The sequence below is a fragment of the Poromitra crassiceps genome, assembly GCF_964638095.1.
Source record: "Poromitra crassiceps genome assembly, chromosome: 22".
NCBI classification, from domain to species: domain Eukaryota; kingdom Metazoa; phylum Chordata; class Actinopteri; order Beryciformes; family Melamphaidae; genus Poromitra; species Poromitra crassiceps.
The window spans coordinates 10,950,023-10,971,714 of NC_139647.1; the positions used below are offsets into that span (position 1 = coordinate 10,950,023).

The 21,692-nt window shown below is 46.2% G+C and overlaps 1 protein-coding gene across 2 annotated transcripts in view; it reads right to left on the reverse strand.

Annotated features, from left to right (window-relative positions):
- The window catches only part of pde10a (phosphodiesterase 10A), a gene marked incomplete at its 5' end in the record, with an annotated part of 71,540 nt that overhangs the window by 5,438 nt on the left and 44,410 nt on the right, over positions 1–21,692 (reverse strand). Inside the window, 18 exons of one of the 2 annotated variants that reach the window (XM_083658138.1) lie at positions 348–428; positions 856–967; positions 1,093–1,265; positions 2,803–2,958; positions 3,089–3,239; positions 3,391–3,474; positions 3,905–4,047; positions 6,345–6,531; positions 7,339–7,431; positions 7,801–7,943; positions 8,817–8,868; positions 10,063–10,121; positions 11,136–11,186; positions 12,486–12,641; positions 13,720–13,860; positions 13,975–14,024; positions 15,647–15,767; positions 18,144–18,172. In XM_083658138.1, the coding sequence (XP_083514264.1) occupies positions 348–428; positions 856–967; positions 1,093–1,265; positions 2,803–2,958; positions 3,089–3,239; positions 3,391–3,474; positions 3,905–4,047; positions 6,345–6,531; positions 7,339–7,431; positions 7,801–7,943; positions 8,817–8,868; positions 10,063–10,121; positions 11,136–11,186; positions 12,486–12,641; positions 13,720–13,860; positions 13,975–14,024; positions 15,647–15,767; positions 18,144–18,172 (1,982 nt within the window). The remainder of the gene's footprint in view (positions 1–347; positions 429–855; positions 968–1,092; positions 1,266–2,802; positions 2,959–3,088; positions 3,240–3,390; positions 3,475–3,904; positions 4,048–6,344; positions 6,532–7,338; positions 7,432–7,800; positions 7,944–8,816; positions 8,869–10,062; positions 10,122–11,135; positions 11,187–12,485; positions 12,642–13,719; positions 13,861–13,974; positions 14,025–15,646; positions 15,768–18,143; positions 18,173–21,692) is intronic. The other variant, XM_083658139.1, reaches the window with a different exon arrangement.

Sequence of the window (21,692 nt, forward strand, 5' to 3'; positions counted from 1 at the left end):
GTAGGGAGGTGGCTTGTGCACATCTGTAGGATAGGATGGAGGGGCAATAGGTGATGGGAAGATAACATTTTTTTTGGTTTTGAACATTGGAGATGTCTTATCAGGGGTGTTGATTGGCAGCTATAAAGAAGTGAGATGGCCTCAAAGAACCTCGGTGCATTTATACGTGTGATCTCCACTTTGTTTGAATCTGATTCAAGCTAAAGGACCACCAACGTGAGTTCACCTCTTTTTGGTTATTCTAATCTACACCATCTGAGTGCAGGCATTTCAGTGTGTGTGAGACAGACAGGGAGACAGACAGACAAACAAACAGAGAGACACATTGGTCCAGGTGCTAGTCCTACCTGGCCCTGGGGCACCTCGTCCTTCTTGTCTCTGTCCATCATAGCGATGGGCTGCATCCCAATCTTCTTCATCTCATCTCCCTATGGAGGGACAGGACAAGGAGAGCTAATTGCCTGACCAGCAAACCACACTCGTTACTGTACAATATGCATCACAAACCTTAGGACAAGTGTGTAAGTAGGTAAGTTACAAGGTTACAAGTATTTCCTGAAGTATCAGCGCTCACTACAACAGCTTTTAATAATACTAATAATAATACTAATAATAATAATAGTAATAATAATAATACATAGCATTTATATAGTTTTCTATAACTCAAAGTCACTTAACACTATACCCTGAAGGGCGGCGTTAGTGAGACAACAGACACAGAAGGATGGATGGGGGCAGGTGGGGCGGGGCTAAGAGGAGGCAATGAAGAAGAGATGGGTCTTGAGGCGGGATTGAAAGACTGCGAGGACTCAGAGGGACTCAGAGTTTAAAAGCTCCAACAGCATCCCACCATACCTCAGCCCAGAACTCGGCGTAGATGTCGTTGGCCGTGAGTCGAGTGATTGGCCAAAGTTTGGTAACAGAACACAGGTCGCATGCTGTCATCATCAGACCAATCACACGGTCCCTGAGGGGGGTGGGGGGGGTGGGGCAAAGGGCTCATTAAACTCAACATGCTGTTCATGTGCACCAGGTTCTCTCAGTATGATGCTATGAACGCTGGCCCAGGTGTGAGGCGCGCGGCGGGCTGACCTGTGCACGTGGTTGTCGAGGTCCAACCCGCCCCCGGTCAGCATCTCGGCCAGCTGCTGGCGGTTGCCAAAGTACAGGGCGAGGTCAGTGGCGATGATGGCCTTGCGGATGATCTCCAGCACCTGCTCGTACTCGCTGGAAGTCAGGTTGGAGAAAATATTGTGCCCTTCCAGCTATGGGAAACAAAGAGATCAATAAAAAAGCAAAAGCTCCACTTATGAGGGCGTTCAGCTCAGCTAGACTGCAACAGGCTGTGAAGGCAGCCAGGGGGCGCCGCCCGCTTCAGGCCCTGAGCAGGATCCTGGGGTATTTGACAAACCGGGAGAACTAGAAAGAACTAGCGGGAAATGAAGGCCGACTGTTGCGTCGCCTCACGTTGTTGTGTCGGGGTCAAAAATATGCACTTAAACACACCGCAAAGACGACAGCCGACGGTCAACTACCACATACGTTCTGCGCTCGCCGCCTGCATAAGAGGATATACAAAGAAAGCAGCGTTCGCCTAACATTTTCACACCATTCTCGCTCACCACTAAATTGGCTACTTTACTGGTTCAATAGCTACGTATTGTATGCGGTGTGCTGATAGTTATAGATAGTCTGTCTTGTGTACATACTGACCTCAAATGGTCAAAGTATGTATCAATACCAACAAGTAGTTGATATGGCCCATTCATTACCACAGGATTCTCTTGTTGATAGACTAGAAATTAAAACAATTCTGATTCATTTTTATTTTAGTGAAGGTTTCATCTTTTATCCATTTTAGCCTTGCCATAAATACCTGTGTCTCGTTGCCCAGGTTTGTCATAATGTTGTCACAACTTAATATGACTTAGTTATATCCTTTTTCATGTGGTCAAGTTTCATGTAAGTCATAGTCAGATAGTGAATTCCATGCAGAGTGTGATACAAAACTGTATAAATCCCTAGAGGAATGTTTGCACTTGTGCCACCCGTTTTGAAATAAACATGTACTGTACTATTCCAATAGAGAGTTCAAGTGGAACGTCACTTCCTGCTTCAGCACTGTACCAGAGATTTTCATCCGCCATTTATTTTCCCATTGACATTTCGTAAAATGCGTAAAAATAGTTTTACTTGTTCAAACCAAACAGTTCAAATATATTTAGAAACAGGGGCGATCGCATAACATTTCACTCGGACCAAAACGTTAAAAAAATGCGGGTTTAAAGATATATATATATTTTTAAGTTTGGGTCCGAGTGAAATGTTCTATGGTCTCTCCCGATTCTAAATATAGCTGAACCGTTTGGTTTGACCAAGTAAAACTATTTTTATAATGATTTTTTACGAAATGTCTATGGGAAAATAAATTGCGGAAGAAAATCTCTGGTACAGTGCAGAAGCAGGAAGTGACGTTCACTTTGCCTCTCAATCCTAAAAGGAATGGTGTAACATATCACATACTTGCTTTGTCAGTATTATAACCCCATAATCCAAACTGTAGATTGTGTGAGTGAAATCCTTTTTTTCATTGCTTCTCCACAACTTTATGCAGTGTTTAGCACAATGTAGGCTCAACAGATAATTCAACAGTGTCTCAACAATTTGATTGAACTTGATTTGATGATTACTTACTTGCTAATGTATTAGAATTTAAGGCATAATGACAAAAAAAAGAAGGAAAATGCTATGACTTCACGTACGCTCATGGCTCTGTAGATGTTCTGGGAAGTGGAGCTCTACCTGTAGGATGGAGACAGTCTGAGAGAAGTGGTGCTGCTCCATGGTGGAGGTGGAGTACAGCGCCGCCAGTGGATGGTCGAACTTCTGCAGGTACGTGTTGCTGTACCCCCGATGGTCCAGGTCATGGCACAGGCAGGCTATTAACAGACCCTTCTTCTGTATAGCAGCATGAGATAACAAAGGAGATTAATCCTCAAACATCTAAGACCTCAGTAGTCAATTTTATTTCCAAACCCAGTCATTTGTGTCTGGTTTTGGTCAAACTCGGACCCAATGAGGAGCAAACCTCTAGGTCTGTGAACATCCCAGAGGATTTCTGTAGGATGGCATACATGCAGTGCGCCACTGTCACCGCATGCTTCCAGTTGTGGTACGGGACACGCCGGTAGTTCTTCCGTACGGACATGGTGAACCGACACAGTTTCTCCAGCTCAAAGCTAAAGTCGACACACACACACACACACACACACACACACACACACACACAGAGAGGGGCAAACAGATTAAGAGTTATGGCTGTATTGACCATGTGATCGGCTACTAAAGCAACGACACCAACGCGGCCGTGGCCCCCGCAAACAAGCTTACCTGGACTTTCCACAGGAGCTATGAACCATGTAGACAAAAACAGCAGGCCAGATCTCCTCAAAGGGACTAACGTCAAAGTGGAACCTGGAGGAAAGCAGGGAGAGATCGGGGGGGAGAGTCTCAGATTAGCATGGACAGCACACCTGGGAGGGAGGGAGGAGAGGAGAGACAGATCAGGGGACATCTGAGGTCTGGAGCTGCACATCTGACAGGCTGTCATCCAGAAGCCCCGCCCCTTCCTGTCCTGTGGAGTGTCCCCCCCCCCCTCTCTTGCAGAGCCTTCTCCTCCAGGGCCTGGACTATGTCACCATCTCCTTTACAAGACACATGGCTGCAGGCCAGGCTAAGGTCAGGGGTCACAGGTTTATAGTATAGACAGAGATAGTGACCAAGAGCCTGCTTTCAATCTGAGGCTAGCATGGTAGCGCTACACACAACAACCGAAAACACAGCAGAGGCGACGGATGTTGTGCGCCGACAACCTGGTGAAGCGCCGGCGATGGGGGACACTCACATTTCGATCTCTTTATATATGGGCGTGGGGAGGTTGAGCTGGGTCAGGGTCTTCCACTCCTCCGAGGTGCAGATGCTGTGATACGACAGCTTCTCCATCGTCACTCTGTAAATGCATTCCGAGTGCCGGATCCGATGGTACATCTGCAGGAGAAGACACGAGGAGAAATCGCAGGAACATTAAGGACATTAAGCACGCAAAATCCCAAAGCGGAAGCTGGGATTGAACTCTCGTCTGTACGACGCATGATGTTCATATCTCTACTACTCGATTGATTTCGTTTAAGCAAATATCCCGTCAGCCCACCGCCGCTGGCATTTCCACAGTGCAGCGGGGGGGGGGGGGGGGGGCGCTCCGGCAACTTTAATAAACATCCGTGACAGTCCTGCCACATATCTCAGGCCCGGGTGTCTCCAAAAAGGTGGCTGGACGTCTGGTTTGTGTCCCGCGGCCCGTTCCCCCAGACATGCAGGGAGGGAGAAGGCAGTCAGGTGCAGAGACGCCAACCCCCACACCTTCCATCATAACAGATAAATCAGGAGCCGCTGGCCTGCGGGGAACTCGCCGAAAAGACACCCGGCGTAAATTACAAGCCAACCATAAATCGTGGAGGCGGACGGACGCAGAGTGCCTCGTCTCAAAAATATTAACGCGCCTCATCAATTTAAAAAAGAACTTGGTGTGACGCCGCTCGTGCGTAAGTTTGTCGCACAAGACGGTGAGTCAGGCCCCACAGAGGGCAGAGAGGCTTTGACAGACAGACCACACAGCTCCAGCGACAGGACTTCTTGGCACGATACGTGGAAATGAGTGCGCGCGCGCGCCACATTATTATATAAGCTCCACATCATGGACGCACACACACCCAGAGGTCGTGAGCAGGCTAGACTCACTTCTCAGTCTCGATCCACGACGTCGCTCAACTAAGAGACTGAGAACCTTCTCACAGCTTTCATTGTTAAAACTAAGTGGAAACAATTAGAAAGTAAAAAAAAAAAAAAAATGCATTGCAGAACCAATCCAGAGTCTTTAGGGGCGGCCCTTCAGGCAGAAGGGGTGGTGACATGCAGAATGGGCGGTGACATGCAGAAGGGGCGGTGACATGCAGAATGGGCGGTGACATGCAGAGGGGGCGGTGACATGCAGAAGGGGCAGTGACATGCAGAAGGGGTGGTAACATGCAGAAGGGGCGGTGACATGCAGAAGGGGGCGGTGACATGCAGAGGGGGCGGTGACATGCAGAAGGGGCGGTGACATGCAGAAGGGGCGGTGACATGCAGAAGGGGGCGGTGACATGCAGAAGGGGCGGTGACATGCAGAAGGGGCGGTGACATGCAGAAGGGGCGGTGACATGCAGAAGGGGCGGTGACATGCAGAAGGGGTGGTAACATGCAGAAGGGGCGGTGACATGCAGAAGCGGCGGTGACATGCAGAAGGGGCGGTGACATGCAGAAGGGGTGGTGACATGCAGAAGGGGCGGTGACATGCAGAAGGGGTGGTGACATGCAGAAGGGGCGGTGACATGCAGAATGGGCGGTGACATGCAGAAGCGGCGGTGACATGCAGAAGGGGCGGTGACATGCAGAAGGGGTGGTGACATGCAGAATGGGCGGTGACATGCAGAAGGGGTGGTGACATGCAGAGGGGGCGGTGACATGCAGAAGGGGTGGTGACATGCAGAATGGGCGGTGACATGCAGAAGGGGCGGTGACATGCAGAATGGGCGGTGACATGCAGAAGGGGCGGTGACATGCAGAAGGGGCGGTGACATGTAGAATGGGCGGTGACATGCAGAAGGGGCGGTGACATGCAGAAGGGGGCGGTGACATGCAGAGGGGGCAGTGACATGCAGAATGGGCGGTGACATGCAGAATGGGCAGTGACATGCAGAATGGGCGGTGACATGCAGAAGGGGCGGTGACATGCAGAAGGGGCGGTGACATGCAGAATGGGCGGTGACATGCAGAAGGGGTGGTGACATGCAGAAGGGGTGGTGACATGCAGAAGGGGCGGTGACATGCAGAATGGGCGGTGACATGCAGAGGGGGCGGTGACATGCAGAGGGGGCGGTGACATGCAGAGGGGGCGGTGACATGCAGAGGGGGCGGTGACATGCAGAGGGGGCGGTGACATGCAGAAGTCGTGTATGCTCTTGTAAATGGATAAAACGGAATCAAATAATGTAACGTTGCTCGGGACATTTTCAATGTTTTAGAAAGTTCTCTCTGTGTTACAAAGTGATTCGCTGTATCTCCAGTTTGTTTCACTACGGAGGATAACGCGGGGGGAGAGTAATTTCCAGTAACTTGACGAGCCGTAGGTTTGTTTAGCGGCTGTTCAAACTACTATTTTGAGTTCCCTTGAGCAGACCTCTGCGGAAGGATATATAAGAACAAGGAAGACAAGATGATATGATTTGCTTTCTTGGAGAATCACTCACATTTGCACAGTGTAAGGCCAGCGCACAAAAGACAGCGAACATCTTGAAGTTGTTCTCGTCCGTTTTCGTGAAGGCACTTCCGTTTGTCTTGTTCACCATCTGCACCACGCCGATGACGTTGCCCCTGCTCACGATGGGCATGCACAGGATGTTCCGCGTGGTGTAGCCAGTTTTCAGGTCCACCTCTCTGTGGAAGATCAAACATCACGTCACTCTGTTCACCCCACTTCATTCAGTAGGTCTGTAATGCACCACGCACTGTTAATCCACGATTAGTGCTGCGCGCTATTAGGAGCATGGCCGTAAGTTTATGGTAAGGATGGTGGGGAGTGGGGACATGTCCCTAACACTTTTCTGATGACCTAAAATTGTCCCCACCGCTATTTGGACGTCCGCGGCCGACATTACTGCCTTTCAAGCCTTACAAAGGTTTCCACTGGATGAGAAATAAGAGTTTCTATTGGTCTTTGTTTGCTCTGTTCCCGCCTCCTTTACAGGCAGACAGAGTGACAGATAATTTCTCCCCTTTTATTGCGTTCAAGAAAGCACTATATAGTCATAGCATGTTGTGGGAAATTGTGGGAAATGCAATGAAAATGTAAAAAAAAATATATATATGGGGGAAGCAGGGACCCGCTGCCAAATTTGTGTCCCCACCACTTTCAAAATAAAACCTATGCGCCCGTGCTAATGCTATGCTATGCTATGGAAGTGCGATCGGTTACTCATTCTGGCTTTGGATAATCATCTTATTTAGGATTACACTGAAATCTAGACGACTTCTTTAATGAATAGGAGTATGACTGCACCAGTGATATCCTAAACACAGCAGGAAAATATAGCAAACTGAAGCGGTTGTCCACACATATCTGAAGGCATAAGTCATGATGGCACAACTATTATCCAACTAATTTTAATTAGATTAGAGACAATCAAAATCAATGTTATGCAGATGAGTGAGGATGGCTTTTTGAGGAGCCTGTTGGAGGTTTACCGGTTGAACCTTGGGTCTGCATAGGCATCTGGGATGTTTAAGACTTCCCCTGTCCGAGCCACTTGGCCTGCTATTCCTTTCTCTATAGAAAACCTACAGGTAAGAGGAGGAGAGGAGAGGAGAGGAGAGGAGAGGAGAGAGGAGAGGAGAGGAGAGGAGAGGAGAGGAGAGGAGAGAGGAGAGGAGAGGAGAGGAGAGGAGAGGAGAGGAGAGGAGAGGAGAGGAGAGGAGAGGAGAGGAGAGGAGAGGAGAGAGTTAGATTTGTGGAGTGCTCATATCATGGCCTCTCATTCATCGCTATATTTGCTACTGAGGAAAATGTTATTGTTATTACACCAGAACATTGCACCGTACATTTGTTTAACAAAATAAATGCTTCAAAGAATACAGACACTATAGAACATGAAGAGTATGGAGGCAGAGTTAAGCATATTATAGGAGAAAAGGGTAAATCTCACACACCTAATTTCTTTGGTTTTCCTAAAGACAGGTCTGCCTTCGTTCACCTCTCCAATATCGAACAGGTCAGAGTACAGTTCTTTGTTATTGTGATCTACCTGGAAGAGTGCACATCTGTCCGCATTCACCAGGTTTTTTGCATATATCTGCAACACAGAACCAGGGACAATGTCTTATTAGCAACATGTGAGGCTTAGAAAAACTGCAAACAACAACAACAACAACAACAACAACAACAACACAAAAGCAAAACACATGGTCAGTTACAGGTATGTCTTGGACCTATAGTTAATAAGCTCGGATACATGGCTCCAATATTGTTGTTTTTAGATGACGAACTGTAACACATACATCATACAGTAACTATGGGTCATTGCAGTTCATGTAAGGGGAAAACATTGTGAGTTACACATCTGTACTCCCCTGATGGATTTTAGTCTTTCAAGGTAAACAATTGAAAGTTAAACAACTTGCAATGCTATATTTTTAGATTATTTAGGACAGCAAGATCTAAACATTTATTTTTAATATTCTAATTCAAATATAAGTATTATATATATATATATATATATATATATATATATATATATATATATATATATATATATATATATATATATATGAAGGGAAAGGAGAATAAATCTTAATGGCTGAATAAATCACAGTAAAGCTATACTTCAGTGTGCGGTGGTACCTTCTTTTATTTTATATATATATATATATATATATATATATATATATATATATATATATATATATATATATATATATATTTATACCATATATATATTACAAATACCTCTGTAATGCTGACAAGCATTCAATGAGAATGGTATTGTCAGCAATTGGTCTAAAGTACTGGGACAGCCTGTGTGTATCTATGCTACAGCGGCACTGCTGACCGCTCTGCCCAACACAACACGGTATGTATGACCCAGACCTAACACACACTCCAGACAAGTAGCCTTGAAGACCATCATGTGAAAGAAGAACACACAACTTGCAGAAATCACACTCACCATAATATTTTCAAGTAGAGAATCTATTGCCACAATGTTGTCAAAGTACGTTCTGTGCCAAGAGAAGAAATGTGCATTGAGATGTTTGACAAAGCTCTGGTGAGGTTCACATTCAAGACATGGAAGCTAAGTTGCCAAACCTGCACTAGTTTCCTCGACTGTGTAACCGACAAGCTTGATTTAACCATTGACCTAACGTGAAAAGACATACTGACTTAAAGCAGAGTTTAAATCTTAATAATAACAATAATTCAATGACCCAAAGCCGTCATAGAAACAAGCAACAGGCAACCGATACAAATAACAATTAAGAGGTCTAATCAGGGATACAGTACCGTAAATTCCGGACTATAAGCCGCACCGGTGTATAAGCCGCACCTGCAAAGTTGACTATTTTTTTCTTATATAAGCCGCACCGGACTATAAGCCGCGGGTGTTTTAATGGTATATATATATATATTTTTTTTTTGTGTTTTAATGTTTAATTACCATATGTAAGGGTTCATGCACAGAGGGGATTGTCGGGAAAGAGATGGCTGTTTGAGGAAGCTCCCATTTATTAACATTTCAACAAAATAACATAACACAACACCACCTGTGTTGTTTTTTACAGTGCACACAGTGTCATACAGTGTCATACAGTGTGGTGAAAAGAGGGCAAGAGAGGAAATTAAAACTTATTATAGTTATATAGGATTTATAGTTAGAAAGAGTGCTAAAAAAGAGAGATTTTTTTTTTTTTTTTTTTTTTTTTTTTTTTTTAATCCATAGATAAGCCGCACCGTTATATAAGCCGCAGGGGCCAAAAAAGGCCAAAAAACGGGAAAAAAGGTGCGGCTTATAGTCCGGAATTTACGGTATATGGAAAACAGAGGGGAGGGAGGGAGCCTGAGGGAGGGACAGGGGAGAGAGAGAGAAGGAGAGATGGAGGTGGTGAGGGTGGAGGAGGTGGTTAAGGGTAGGGGAGGTCGTAAGCTTGGGAGAACAGGTAGGTTTTTATTAGTTGGGATTTGAAAGTGGAGAGTGAGGGTGAGTCTCTGACAGTCTGTGGGGGAGGGAGTTCCAAAGTCGGGGTGCTGCTCTGGAGAACGCTCGGGTCACCAAAGCTTTTTGAGTTTGGATGGTGGGATGGTGAGGTTAGCAGTGGAAGAGGATCTTACACTGATAATCAGACCATCATAATAAATGGTGTATTCACTATGAATACAGTTATAGTTCTATAGTACAAACTGACAGCTGTCCTTACTTTGACACATCTAGTAGGAAGTCGTTGAGCTCAGTCTGTTTGGCGAGGCCTCTGCACACCTAGAGGAGGAACACAGAACAGCAGGTCATGACCCGGCACACAGCCAGTATTACACAATTCCCATAAAGCACTGCAACGCCTTATTGCATCCTGCATGCACTTAAACTAGTGTCCTCTAGAGAGAGAGTGGCGTCAGCGGAGGACCAAAATGCGAGACTCATTAGCCAATGAACAGCCAAGAATGGGTCTCGCGCTACTTTTGCATGCTAAGATAAAGCTGATAATGATTGAAAAAAAAAACTTTCAAAGTACAACACAAACTGTCCATTTTGCTGCAACTCCACAGTGCTGCTTAATCCAGGACCTTACTTCCTGGAACTCTTGGGAGTAAAAAACTGGTCCATTGGAGTGAATGGAGATGTCGGGACTCTTCTATCTACACGGCTCTGACTTAAACCAATCAACTTCACATTTGGGCTGTGGGCCATTTTTCACGAGTTGCGGTAACAACAGAGAGTGTTTTGCAGCAGGCGGCTAACCCAGGAGTACAGCTTCGCTGCAGCGCTGAAGCTAGCGTGCGCTCAGCGAGGCACATAGGCCCATGGTGGCCTGTAGCATGCGCTCAGCGAGGCACATAGGCCCATGGTGGCCTGTAGCATGCGCTCAGCAAGGCACACAGGCCCATGGTGGCATTCTGCATCCCTGCATTGGGACACGGGCTTCTCTGAGGTGTTGTGCTACCTGTTCCTGTGAACACAGTGTCGGTGTCATAATGACGACCTCGGGGAGCTGTTTGCTAAAGATCGACGGCGTGGTTGATAAGACCGGTCCCACTGACAACCCAGTTCCTGTACACAGTGGACTTCCCCCATCAAAAACACCAGCGCAGAACCACAACAAACAAAGTCACCCAAGAACATAATAACTGGGACAGGTAGGCATCACCTCGCCCTCAGCCGTGTTTTATATCTGGCACGCACCTTCATTAGCCAAATTAAACCATTTCACTTCCTTATGGACGTTTGTTTGTTCTGAATGTCTCAATTAGATCAGGACAACAATGTACTACTCACCTGTACTTGATGAATGGCAACTGATGCCCATGCTAAATTAGCTGTTGCAACCTGAAAATAGAAAGTGAAGCTTAGTTCATACGCATTGGATTTAGAGGGGGGGGGGGGGGGTCATAATAAACACAAATTATCACACATTTTTCCAAGTTCAATAAGTTCTTAAAGGAGAATTTTGGTATTTTTCATCCTGGACCCTATTTTCATATTTTTGAATGTATAACTACGTACGGTAATGTGAAAAGAAATCTTGGTGCAGTATTGACCAAGATCCCTTCAGTTGGCAGCCGCTTTTCCCACATGCCCCTACTGCATTAAGCAACCTTGTTTTTTACCACTGACGGGATCCGATTATTCCATCATCACATTATTATAAAGTGACATAATTTTCCTTTCCGCTTGATCCAAGTCTCGCTCAAGTCTCACGAGAGTTGCGTTGTTTGCCGGAAGTCAACTGTGGTGGGGCGGAAAGCTGGGCCCGGGAGCTGCCATGTTTGTTTGGGGAAACAGCTAGTGTAGCTGAATGATTTTGTAAGTTCTGGCTGCTGAATATTTATCTGATTTCGAGAATATGGACGAGACATTTGAATTTGATGGCCACCTATATTTATTTGAGCTTGACTAACATTATACAGATTACAAACTGAAGAGCGAGGGCAATGGGAGCGTCTATCTCTACCAAGGTCAATACTGCACAAATTTCAGCTCACATGAATTAGTTATACAAAATACAAAAATTCTCCTTTAATTATCATTTCCATCTGGAATAATTCAACATAATTATCTGCTCATTGTTATTTTTTGCGCTTGTCAGGGAGTCTCATAATCACAGAATGAGGATGAAGAACCAATGAGAGTCTACAGCTTTAGCCACTCTGGGGAAGACCTGCGCTGTCTGGTACTATTAGCTGGCTCTTCCTATTCCATATGAAAGCAGGAAAGCCATATATATTTTTGTAAAGAGATAGCTAGTGGAAAGTAAATAAAAACACATGCCTATGCTTTTTCGTTTTAAATTTTGTGTTCGGAGAGTGATGTCGTTTTCTACCCTGTAGCTACTTCTATTTTAACTTCCTAATGAAACAAATCCTTTCAAGTATGATTCCTATGTACATATCTAATATCTGATATTTTCTCCCTCAGTGCACAGCCATTACTCTTGTAATTAGCACCTACCCTGGGGGACACCAAAACACACGGCTATTATGTCTTTTTCACAAGCAACTGAACCCCACACGGCTATACAGACCTCAAACACATCCAGAGGATCTGTTTGAATACCAGGCGAAATGCCGTTCTGTGAGCCTTGCTCCAGCCTCCCACTCTTTGCTGGCTTTTTGTCTGGGGACTGACCTCCTGGTGGCTGAGGTTGAAGGGCTCCTTGCCCCAGTGCCGATGCAGCTCCAGGATGGCGATGAGGTCCCCGATGGCCGTGAGGATGGGGAGGCACAGGACAGAGTGAACGTGGATCCCTGAGTCCTGCCCTGTGCCGTCGGGGAAGCGCTCGTCCTGCAACACACAGGAGCAGGGGGAGAGGGTCAGCGTCGGGGCCACTGCGCGGCCTTTGGACGGGGAGGCGGGGCACTGCAGCTGGTTACATCAACTGATATAGACGACAAAGAGGTCAAGCAGACAGCGTTGCAGTACTCAAGTCCAGGACTCGTACTCAAGTCGACTGGACTTGGACTCAAGCATTCATGCATTTGGACTCGGAAGTTGGAGACGAGGACTCAGACTTGTTAACTGATAAAAACGTTTTTTTTGTGTAATAGACCCTAATAATTTGGCATAAGATAAGCTATATTAATACCGTTACGTTATTCGATTTTGTGCAAAGGGCAGTCACATGTGGTACACCACCTACATGTGGAGACACGCTCATGTTCAGTAACTCAGATATTGGGGAGTCGACTCTGACTCTTCTCTGATGACTCAGACTTGGACTCAAACACTGGAGACTCGACTGGGACTGGAGATACAGTGACTCGACTCTAACACTGGAAGCAGAGCACACATCTCTTCCTGTGCCGAGTGTGAGGTGTGAATAAGTGCAGCGGCTGCTAGAAGTCCCCTATCACACATCTGTCCTGCATTAGAAGTGCACCAGGCACTGCAGTGTAACTGATGAGGTGTAGCACACTGCAACCATGATGCAGAACTAAACAGGCACTAAACTCACAGCTCTCAAATAGCTGCTTGCCAAGTCAATCCTCACACTAAGTTTTTGGACAGCTAAAATGACAACGAAATAGGAAATCTGCCTGTAATGGCGCGACAGCATGGCTAAAGGTGTGAATCTGCATGCCGGGTGCGTGCAGTAAAAAGTGAGATTGCCCCTCCCTCGTCGTTACCACCACTGAGGTGCCCTTGAGCAAGGCCCTTAACCCCAACCGACAGATCCGACTGTGGTTGTACTGGTCAGCTTCCAGGTGTGAATGTGTGTGTGTGAATGTGAACAGGGCTGAAAAAGAGAGCATTGCTCTCAGTGAGACTCCCCCCTGTATAAATAAAGGTTAAAAAAAAGAAAAAAGAAAGATGGTTAATTCAGTACAGGTTGTGAGGAAACAGTTTTATGAGCCTTACTTACCCCCATGATGTCCTCGACTAGCAGTGTTTTGCGAGTCTTGGCAACATGAGCGGCAATGGTGGTCCCAAACGCAATGGGGCCAGAGGGGATGAGGGTCGGAGGGCCATCTTTGGCCCCCGTTGGAGCGAACAAACATAAACTCTACGGAGAGAAAAACAGAAACCACGAGAGAAATGTTAAAAAACACATTATAACGGCAACAACGGGGTGGAAAATGGGGTTCCGATTAAAAAAACGGGGTTCTGCCGCACTCACGTTGTTGCATTCTCCCAAGAAGTAAAGTGCAAATCCATCGGCTTTCGTCGCTGTCGAACAGAGAGAGACACACGATGGGTCACATGGGTGGAATGCAACGCAGTGACACATTCCTAAAACAATTGACATGTGTTGTGTTATCAGTGTGCAGCGCGAGGTATGTTCTCTGACGTCACGCAGACGTGGGCAAAGCGGTGAGTAAGAGATTGAAAATGAGAGGAATATACTTAAGCCCAAGTGAGAAAATGGAGAGAACAGTCCAATAACAAATCTCATAACGGCGCTCCATATAACAACAAGGGCACGGTGACCGAGGCCCTCTCGCTCCCGTCGAGTTAGTCTCATTTCCACTCCTCCTCTCCTATCCCATTTGCGTTTGATATATGGGTCAGGCTATCAGACAAGGTGACGACAGCAGAGATAGCGTCAGTGATGATCCAGAACTGAACGGAACGACTCCTGCGGTGTGTTGTTTGGCGTAACGGAATGGAGCCAGACCTGGGGTGAAGAGTATTTTGCACATAATTCTTACTGCTTATTTTTTATTGTACTTGGAGCACCCGGATGGGTGAGATTTACTACATCTAGGAGGACGATTCAGAGAGTTTCAGCTCAGTTGTTTATCAATAGAAAAGTAGTAAATGTCAGAAAAACATGCTAAATTGACTTTCAATAGACTCAACTTTCTGGCATTCATTGTGTTGTTCCGTGTAGAAAACACTGACTTGCACATCTGGTACTGTACTTGAAGTTTAATGGTATTTTTTTTATTATTATTACAAACGCTATTCTCCCCCAGTCTACGGCTATGTTATTAACAAACGTTTCTCATAATTTATTTATTAAGTTATTTATTGTGCTTCCAACTTCCAATTGCCCCTGCTGTCCGGGTCGTTGCTCTGCCGATTTGGGGAGAGCTGGAGACTAGCACATGCTTCCTCCGATGCATGTGCAGTCACCAGCCGCTTTTTTTCCACCTGACAGTGAGGGGGTTTCACCACCAGGACGTGGCGCGCGGGAGGATCACGCTATTTCCCCCAGTTCCCCCCACCTCCCTGAACTGGCCAGAGGAGGCGCTAGTGCACTGACCAGGACTCATACCCCACCGGCTTCCCACCTACAGTACAGAGTCGACACGGCCAACTGTGTCTGTAGGAACGTCTGACCCCACCTTGAAGTTGAATAATAATTTGATTGCAAAATACTATTTGCCCCAGTCTAATAAGGATATGTTATTAACAAACATGTCTCATACTTAAAGCTGCATTCAGCGATGTTTTTGTGTTCAAATAAGTGTTAAATGGCTATATATTCTATATTCTGACAGCAATCGCTGAAATAGAGTGTTTGGTCAGTGATTTGAAACCCCCCACCCCCCCACTGTCCTCTATCTCTCTCCTGTAGTCCTGTAGGCAGGGCGGACGTATCTCCGCAACCGTAACCCGTAGAGACTCACAGATTTGGGGTGAAAAAGTACATACAGTCCTTTATAAGCATCGCGATGCTTATGGACCTTCCCTTTCTCAGAAAATGTCAACTTTTCTCTGATTGGAACAAAATTGGCGCCGACCTCAAACTAGCCAAACACAAGAACATCGCTGAATGCAGCTTTAAGAGGGATTTTGCCTGGCTGGTGTGAGTTTCAGCTGGTCTGATCCATACTTGCATCTACCTGTTTTGATGATGTTGCACAGCTCATAGAGCAGCAGCTTATGGTCTCCTCCAGTGTCCAGGCGCTGCTCCATGTAGCTGTTGAGCTCGTACACCACACCCTGCATATTGGTGTCCTGGTACTGCTGGACGCAAGACGCACACATACACAATGCAATTCCACAGCCTCGCGTAAACACATTTAAACAGGTGACATGACGGCGGCAGAACAGCTGGCAGAAACATGCAATCTGTTGTAGTACACCCATTCTAGTGTTACTGCATCACATAACCACAAACGCCAGGGGCACTTTACCGAAAAACAATGCTGATTTATTTTGCACGTGATCTCACGCATGTCCCCGAAAACTGTAAACATTTTTTGCAAAGGGTAATTTAGTTTGACAGTTATTGAGACGTTGATTTGAGTTAAGTTGATGTCAGTGGCAGCAGTGATGTCATCGGAAGGGCACGTTGTATTAATTACAAGTCTTCCGATGACATCAGTGGCATCACCTTAACTCAAATCAACTCTCAATAACTGTAAAACCAAATGAATGTCTGCAACACTGTTTCTAGTTATTCGGGTATGTGTGAGATCATGTGCAAAATAAATCAGCATTTTTTTTTGGTGAAGTGCTCCTTTAAATCTAATACCCCACCTTTTTTTTATGAATGGGGCTTATCTCCTAGGTCATTCACAAATACAGAGACCAGTCATCCCTACACTGCCCTGCGCCCCATCCCATAGCTGCATTCAAGCTAAGGGATCCTCCCTTCAGTCCCAGGAGGAGGCTGTCCCCTCGCAGTCCCAGGAGGAGGCTGTTCGTCCGGGCCCCACCGCTCTGATTAGCCGCCCTGGCTAGCCTGGCTAGCTCAGCCTCAGCTTCAACGTGTGGTTACGTAAGAGGCCGGGCTCCTGCTGCGTACGGGGGCCAGAGAGGCGTCTATTTCTGTGCCTGCAGAGAGGGTCAGGACAGGACGGCAGGGAGAGGGGGGGGGGGGCAGGACAGGACGGCAGGGAGAGGGGCGCACTAGAACGCCTCCCCCGCGGGACGTCCTCTATCCTCCCACATCCTGTTTGCGTAGAGCAGTGGTTCTCAAACGGCTTCATGGCTTCAGTACCCCCTTTCCCTGATTTCTGAATCCAAGTACCCCCTTTACCTGACTACAACATTTTGCTTAGAATGCAAGAGAAAACTATCGCATATGATGTAATGAATGAATGATAACTCACCTTTTGAAGAATAACATTACGAAATAAGAAATGGAGTGAAAGAGCTGCAATTAGTGCCTCCTGAGCAGATTTATTTTAACCTTTCATTTATTTTCATGATTTATTCTTCTTACATTTTTAAATGTTCCCCCCTTTCTCTCAAGTACCCCCCTGTAGCACCTCCTCCATGTACTCCTAGGGGTACACTACCCTAGCTTCGGATGGATGATGCTGCACCGAGGGGGTTGAGTGGGCCTCCCTCCGTTCTCCTCTACGCAGCCCTCCTCTGGGTGCTGACACCCTGTCTCCCAGGGGCCGCAGCCTCACAATGATGTCAGGGCGACACAAGTGTGAACACATGTGGTCCACAAAGCATCGAGCCTTTCCCATGAACGTGCTGCCAACTCTCTCACACGCGCTGGATGTACATGCAGCCGCAGCGACGTAGTTTCACACGGACTGCTGCCCCCTGAGTCTCATGCAGCCTGGGCCCTTCTGGGCCCAACGGCAATGTTAAAATAATCACAAACCTCATTATTGGGCAGCAGCATCTCATTAAAGTAGGAGCGGTTATTATAACTTTGCAAAGTCATTTACGCTTTCTAGTATTTTCAAGCCTGAAAGACGGTCAGAAGGACGGCGTTCTCAAGAAGCTAAGCGCAAGGACAAACCCTAACCCTAACCCTTGTGAAAGCATGTCGTTAATCTGCATCTTAATCAAGTTCACTGGGACATTTTTTTTGCAGTTATTCAGTTAAGTTAAGTTATATTATTTATCCCCATGGGGAAATATATCCTCTGAATTTGACCCATCCTCTACTAGGAACCTTCCTAGAACTAGGAGCAGTGGGCAGCCGCAGTGCAGTGCCCGGGGACCAACTCCAGTTCTTTCGCCAGTGCCTTGGTCAGGGGCACTGACAGGAGTATGAACCCTAACATACATGTCTTTTGATGGTGGGAGGAAACCGGAGCACCCGGAGAAAACCCACACGAACACGGGGAGAACATGCAAACTCCACACAGAAAGGACCTGGGACGGACCGGCGTTCGAACCCAGGGACCTTCTTGCTGTGAGGCAACAGTACTAACCACTGAGCCACCGTGCCGTTCCTTCAAGGAAGAAAGTTGAACTCTATTCAACGTTTATTCATAGAGTCCATTCCTGGGTATGAACTTAATGCGAGGCTCCTGATGTTAGCTTCGGGAATTAGCGGGGGAAAGTTAAGGATGTAATTTAATATTGACAGTGACACATTCACATAGTTATGTTTGCACACACACACTCAGTGAAGGGAAAACTTACCCTGCTGACGTCTTTAGCTGATTCGTCATCTGTAAAAAATAAGAACAACAAATGTTAACAATAAACTATGACAAAGTTGGATTCCATTCAAAAAGAGTCTGACGGTCTTGACGGGTAAGGAGGCAAGAGCAACTGGGTAGAGTGTGAAGTGATCATCTTTGCAGTGCCACATCTTTGTCAGTAGTTGGTTTCAGTAGTTGAGAATCTTTGATTACTGGCTGAAGGCAGAACAGATTCGATTTTTAGAATAAAATAAATCATAATAAAAAAATGTTTTCACTCCTCCAGAGGATTTAACAATGCTCCAAACAACAACAAGCGGATACCAATAGGATGGATGTAGTCATTGCGTGTGCTGTTAAACTGGTGTTGTGGTCGGCAGACAAGCAGCTGATCGGATCCTGGCCTGGCTGTTAAAAATCGTGGAGGGGGGAAACTGAGTGAGAAGCTCTCTCCCTTCCCATAACAACTACTGCCAATGTGCCCTTGAGCAAAGTCCAAAAACCTGCTGCAACTGTATGGCACAACGAGCAGAAGACCGTGTGAATGTGAAGCAGGGGGCGTTGCAGGAGAAGAACGTGCATTGCTCAGTCAACTCCCTGCATGAAGGTGCAGGTTTGCGGTGCAGGTTTGCGCAGGTCGGTAACCCTTCTCTCCCACCGCCCCCCCTCTCTCTGAAACTGTGTGTGTGCGTGTTTCACCACCGGCTTTGAGCCACGGCCCTTTCTGTCTCCACTCTCTCTCGTCCTTGTACAGCGGGGCGGGGCGGGGGGAGGTCTCGCGTAAATCTTGCGCGCACGGGATTTGACCTCATGCTCAAACGGATGGACACACATGTCATTTATTGAAGCGCTGCAGCACTTAAAAAGTAAGAAAAAGAGCAAAAAGGGACACAGAAACCAGGCTGGGCTGTTTGGTGGAGAGGAGGAGGAGGGGGGGGTCATCTGGATATTTTGCATTCAGTGGATAGTGTGTGCACTGTGTACCGATTACAAAGGCACACCAACACAAGCAGACACTAAACAAAACCATATGCTACAGTATGCTCACAACAGCAAGACCATGCTAAATGCACAACGGTGTCAAATAAAAGTGGTGCAAGCGTGCATACTAGTAATAGTAAAGTGAGTCGATTGCAGGAATTTAATCCACGTGCGTGGAAATGATTGATTCGTAATATGTTGTTTACTTTTGATACCGGGGGGGGACATTTGCGTAAATTATGTTCTTTATCCGACTGAATTAAGAGAGGTATTAATTTAACTTGACGCGTGCAGAGTTTTGTGGCCTCCAGTGCAAATTCCTGGTGTGATTTCAGGCTGTTGGGAGAGACGGTCGACATATGACTATTGTCTTTGGATGCCGATATGGAAGTATATGTGATAATAATGAATAGCCTCGGCCAATCAAAACAGTTCCTGGACTTTTAAAGTCTGGGGAGTGGGGGGGGGGGGGGTCTGGGAGTGTCGTGCTACGTGGGCTGAAAACAAAAACCATTCACACAGTACTTTCTTTAAGCGGGTCTTCATTGCAACACGGGGGCCAATAGCACGCGAGAAGAACAGTCACTGCTCAGATCCCTTTGATATCGTTTCATGTGATCAAACCATGCGAAAAGCCCTGCAGATTAAAAAGAAGAACGGGAAAAAGGTCTCCTGAAATGCTGACTGGAGTGGGTCCTCTTTTTGAAAATGAACCCTCTTTGTAAGCCTACATGTGAATAAAGAAAATAGGGTCCGGCTACGTTGTTTGTTGCTTTAAACATTCCTCCAGTATGCTATGAGTTTCCTAACTTAGCCCTGAGAGCTATTTTAGAGTGAACCCCCGGCCAGGCATGACGTCAATCCGAGGACATAGAGCTACACACACACACACACAAAAAAAAAATCCAACCCCCCTAAATGTTAATGTAAGACATGAAAGAACACTTTCAAAATGTCACGTTGTTTGTTTCAAAGTGTTCTGTCTATAGGCGTTTGTGATGCAGAGCCAGGGGGGGGATAAAAGGGGTGGCGCCCCCATGACACTGCCATACATTCATCTTATTGTGAGAGAATTGAAGTGAGAAGTGAGGGAAAACAGCCCCACCATACCGCAAATTCTATACATGGATTGTATAAAAATATTAAGGGGAAAACCCGCGCTCGCATCAACAATCCCCATTTGTTATTCTTATGAACTCGGACGGTTTGTCGGTCTAGCCAAGAGCCCTCTAGTGCTGCATGTGACTCTGCTTTTGATATCTCTGACACTTGAAGGCATATGGCCTATACGGTACATTTTCTGCTTCAGAATGGAAATAATTAGATTATCTATCTATCTATCTATCTACTGTATATAAATTTGGCAATGTGGGCAATGTCTGTCTGTTCCCTGTTTTAATTTTTGTGCCGGCCACAGCTGTGCCGTTTTACGTGCGATCGGGCTGAAACTTTCAGGGGCTCTAAAGAGCACCCGTGCAGGTGACCTGACGGAGCTGTATTTTTTAATTAAAGGGCAGATGAATTGCCCTAATTGCCCTAACGCTGATTGCCCTAAGGCTGAGGCTATAGTTCAGTGATGATGTCATCAGAGGAACCAGACAGAGACGATGGCTTCCGCCCCTGGGCTGTGCGGGTGACCTGACTGACGGAGCTGGATTTTTTAATAATTAGGTGATTGCCCTAATTGTCATCAGTGATGTCATCCATGATGATTTCATCAGTGATGTCATAGAGCAGGCGAAGACTAGGAATTGAGCGCGCGTATCGCGTGAGACGCCTAGTCCCAAACCAACATTCTATAAGTTCTGAGTCCACAAAGTCAAGCTCTCACTCATCAACATTAGAGGCACTTTCACGATGATACCGAGTGTAATATTGACTGAACTGTCCAACACATCACAGGGATAACATTCTATTTTTAGATTTGTTTGAACACTTTCTACTACAGTGACAAAAACCATACCAGATTCTCTGCGATTCTACACGCTGGTACCCAGGGTAACAGGTGGTACAGCTGCAAAATACCCGATCTACATGTTATAACGACGCGGCAAGTACAAACTGACCCGCACTGTTGATTTATTTGTATTTGTACATACAGTATGGTGATGACGACCGTAGTGCAGCCAGACGTTTGGGCCAATTAAAATGCCTTCCTTCCTCAGTAGCTGCATCAAGTGTAACAATCAATTGGTTCTATCCCGGGGCGCTACCATGTCACACTCAATCATCATGTAACACAGTTCAATCCTATTTACATGACCTAAAATACACATCAATTAAATATCAGTTAAATACACACAGAGCTTCCCTATTATAGAGTAGACCATCCCTCAACTCATTAAACAAGTACATTTATTTAACTACAGTAAACAGGCAAAATACATAAACATGCATGATCAACTAACCACTGAACCTATTGCAATAATGACGCACGCCGCTAGCTACCCATGATGGATTATTTGAAATGCACATTTGGGACATGACCCTTGTTGAGTAACACTTAGGCAGGGCGGGGGTAGGGTGTGTGTTTGTTTGTGTGTGTGTGTGTGTGTGTGTGTGTGTG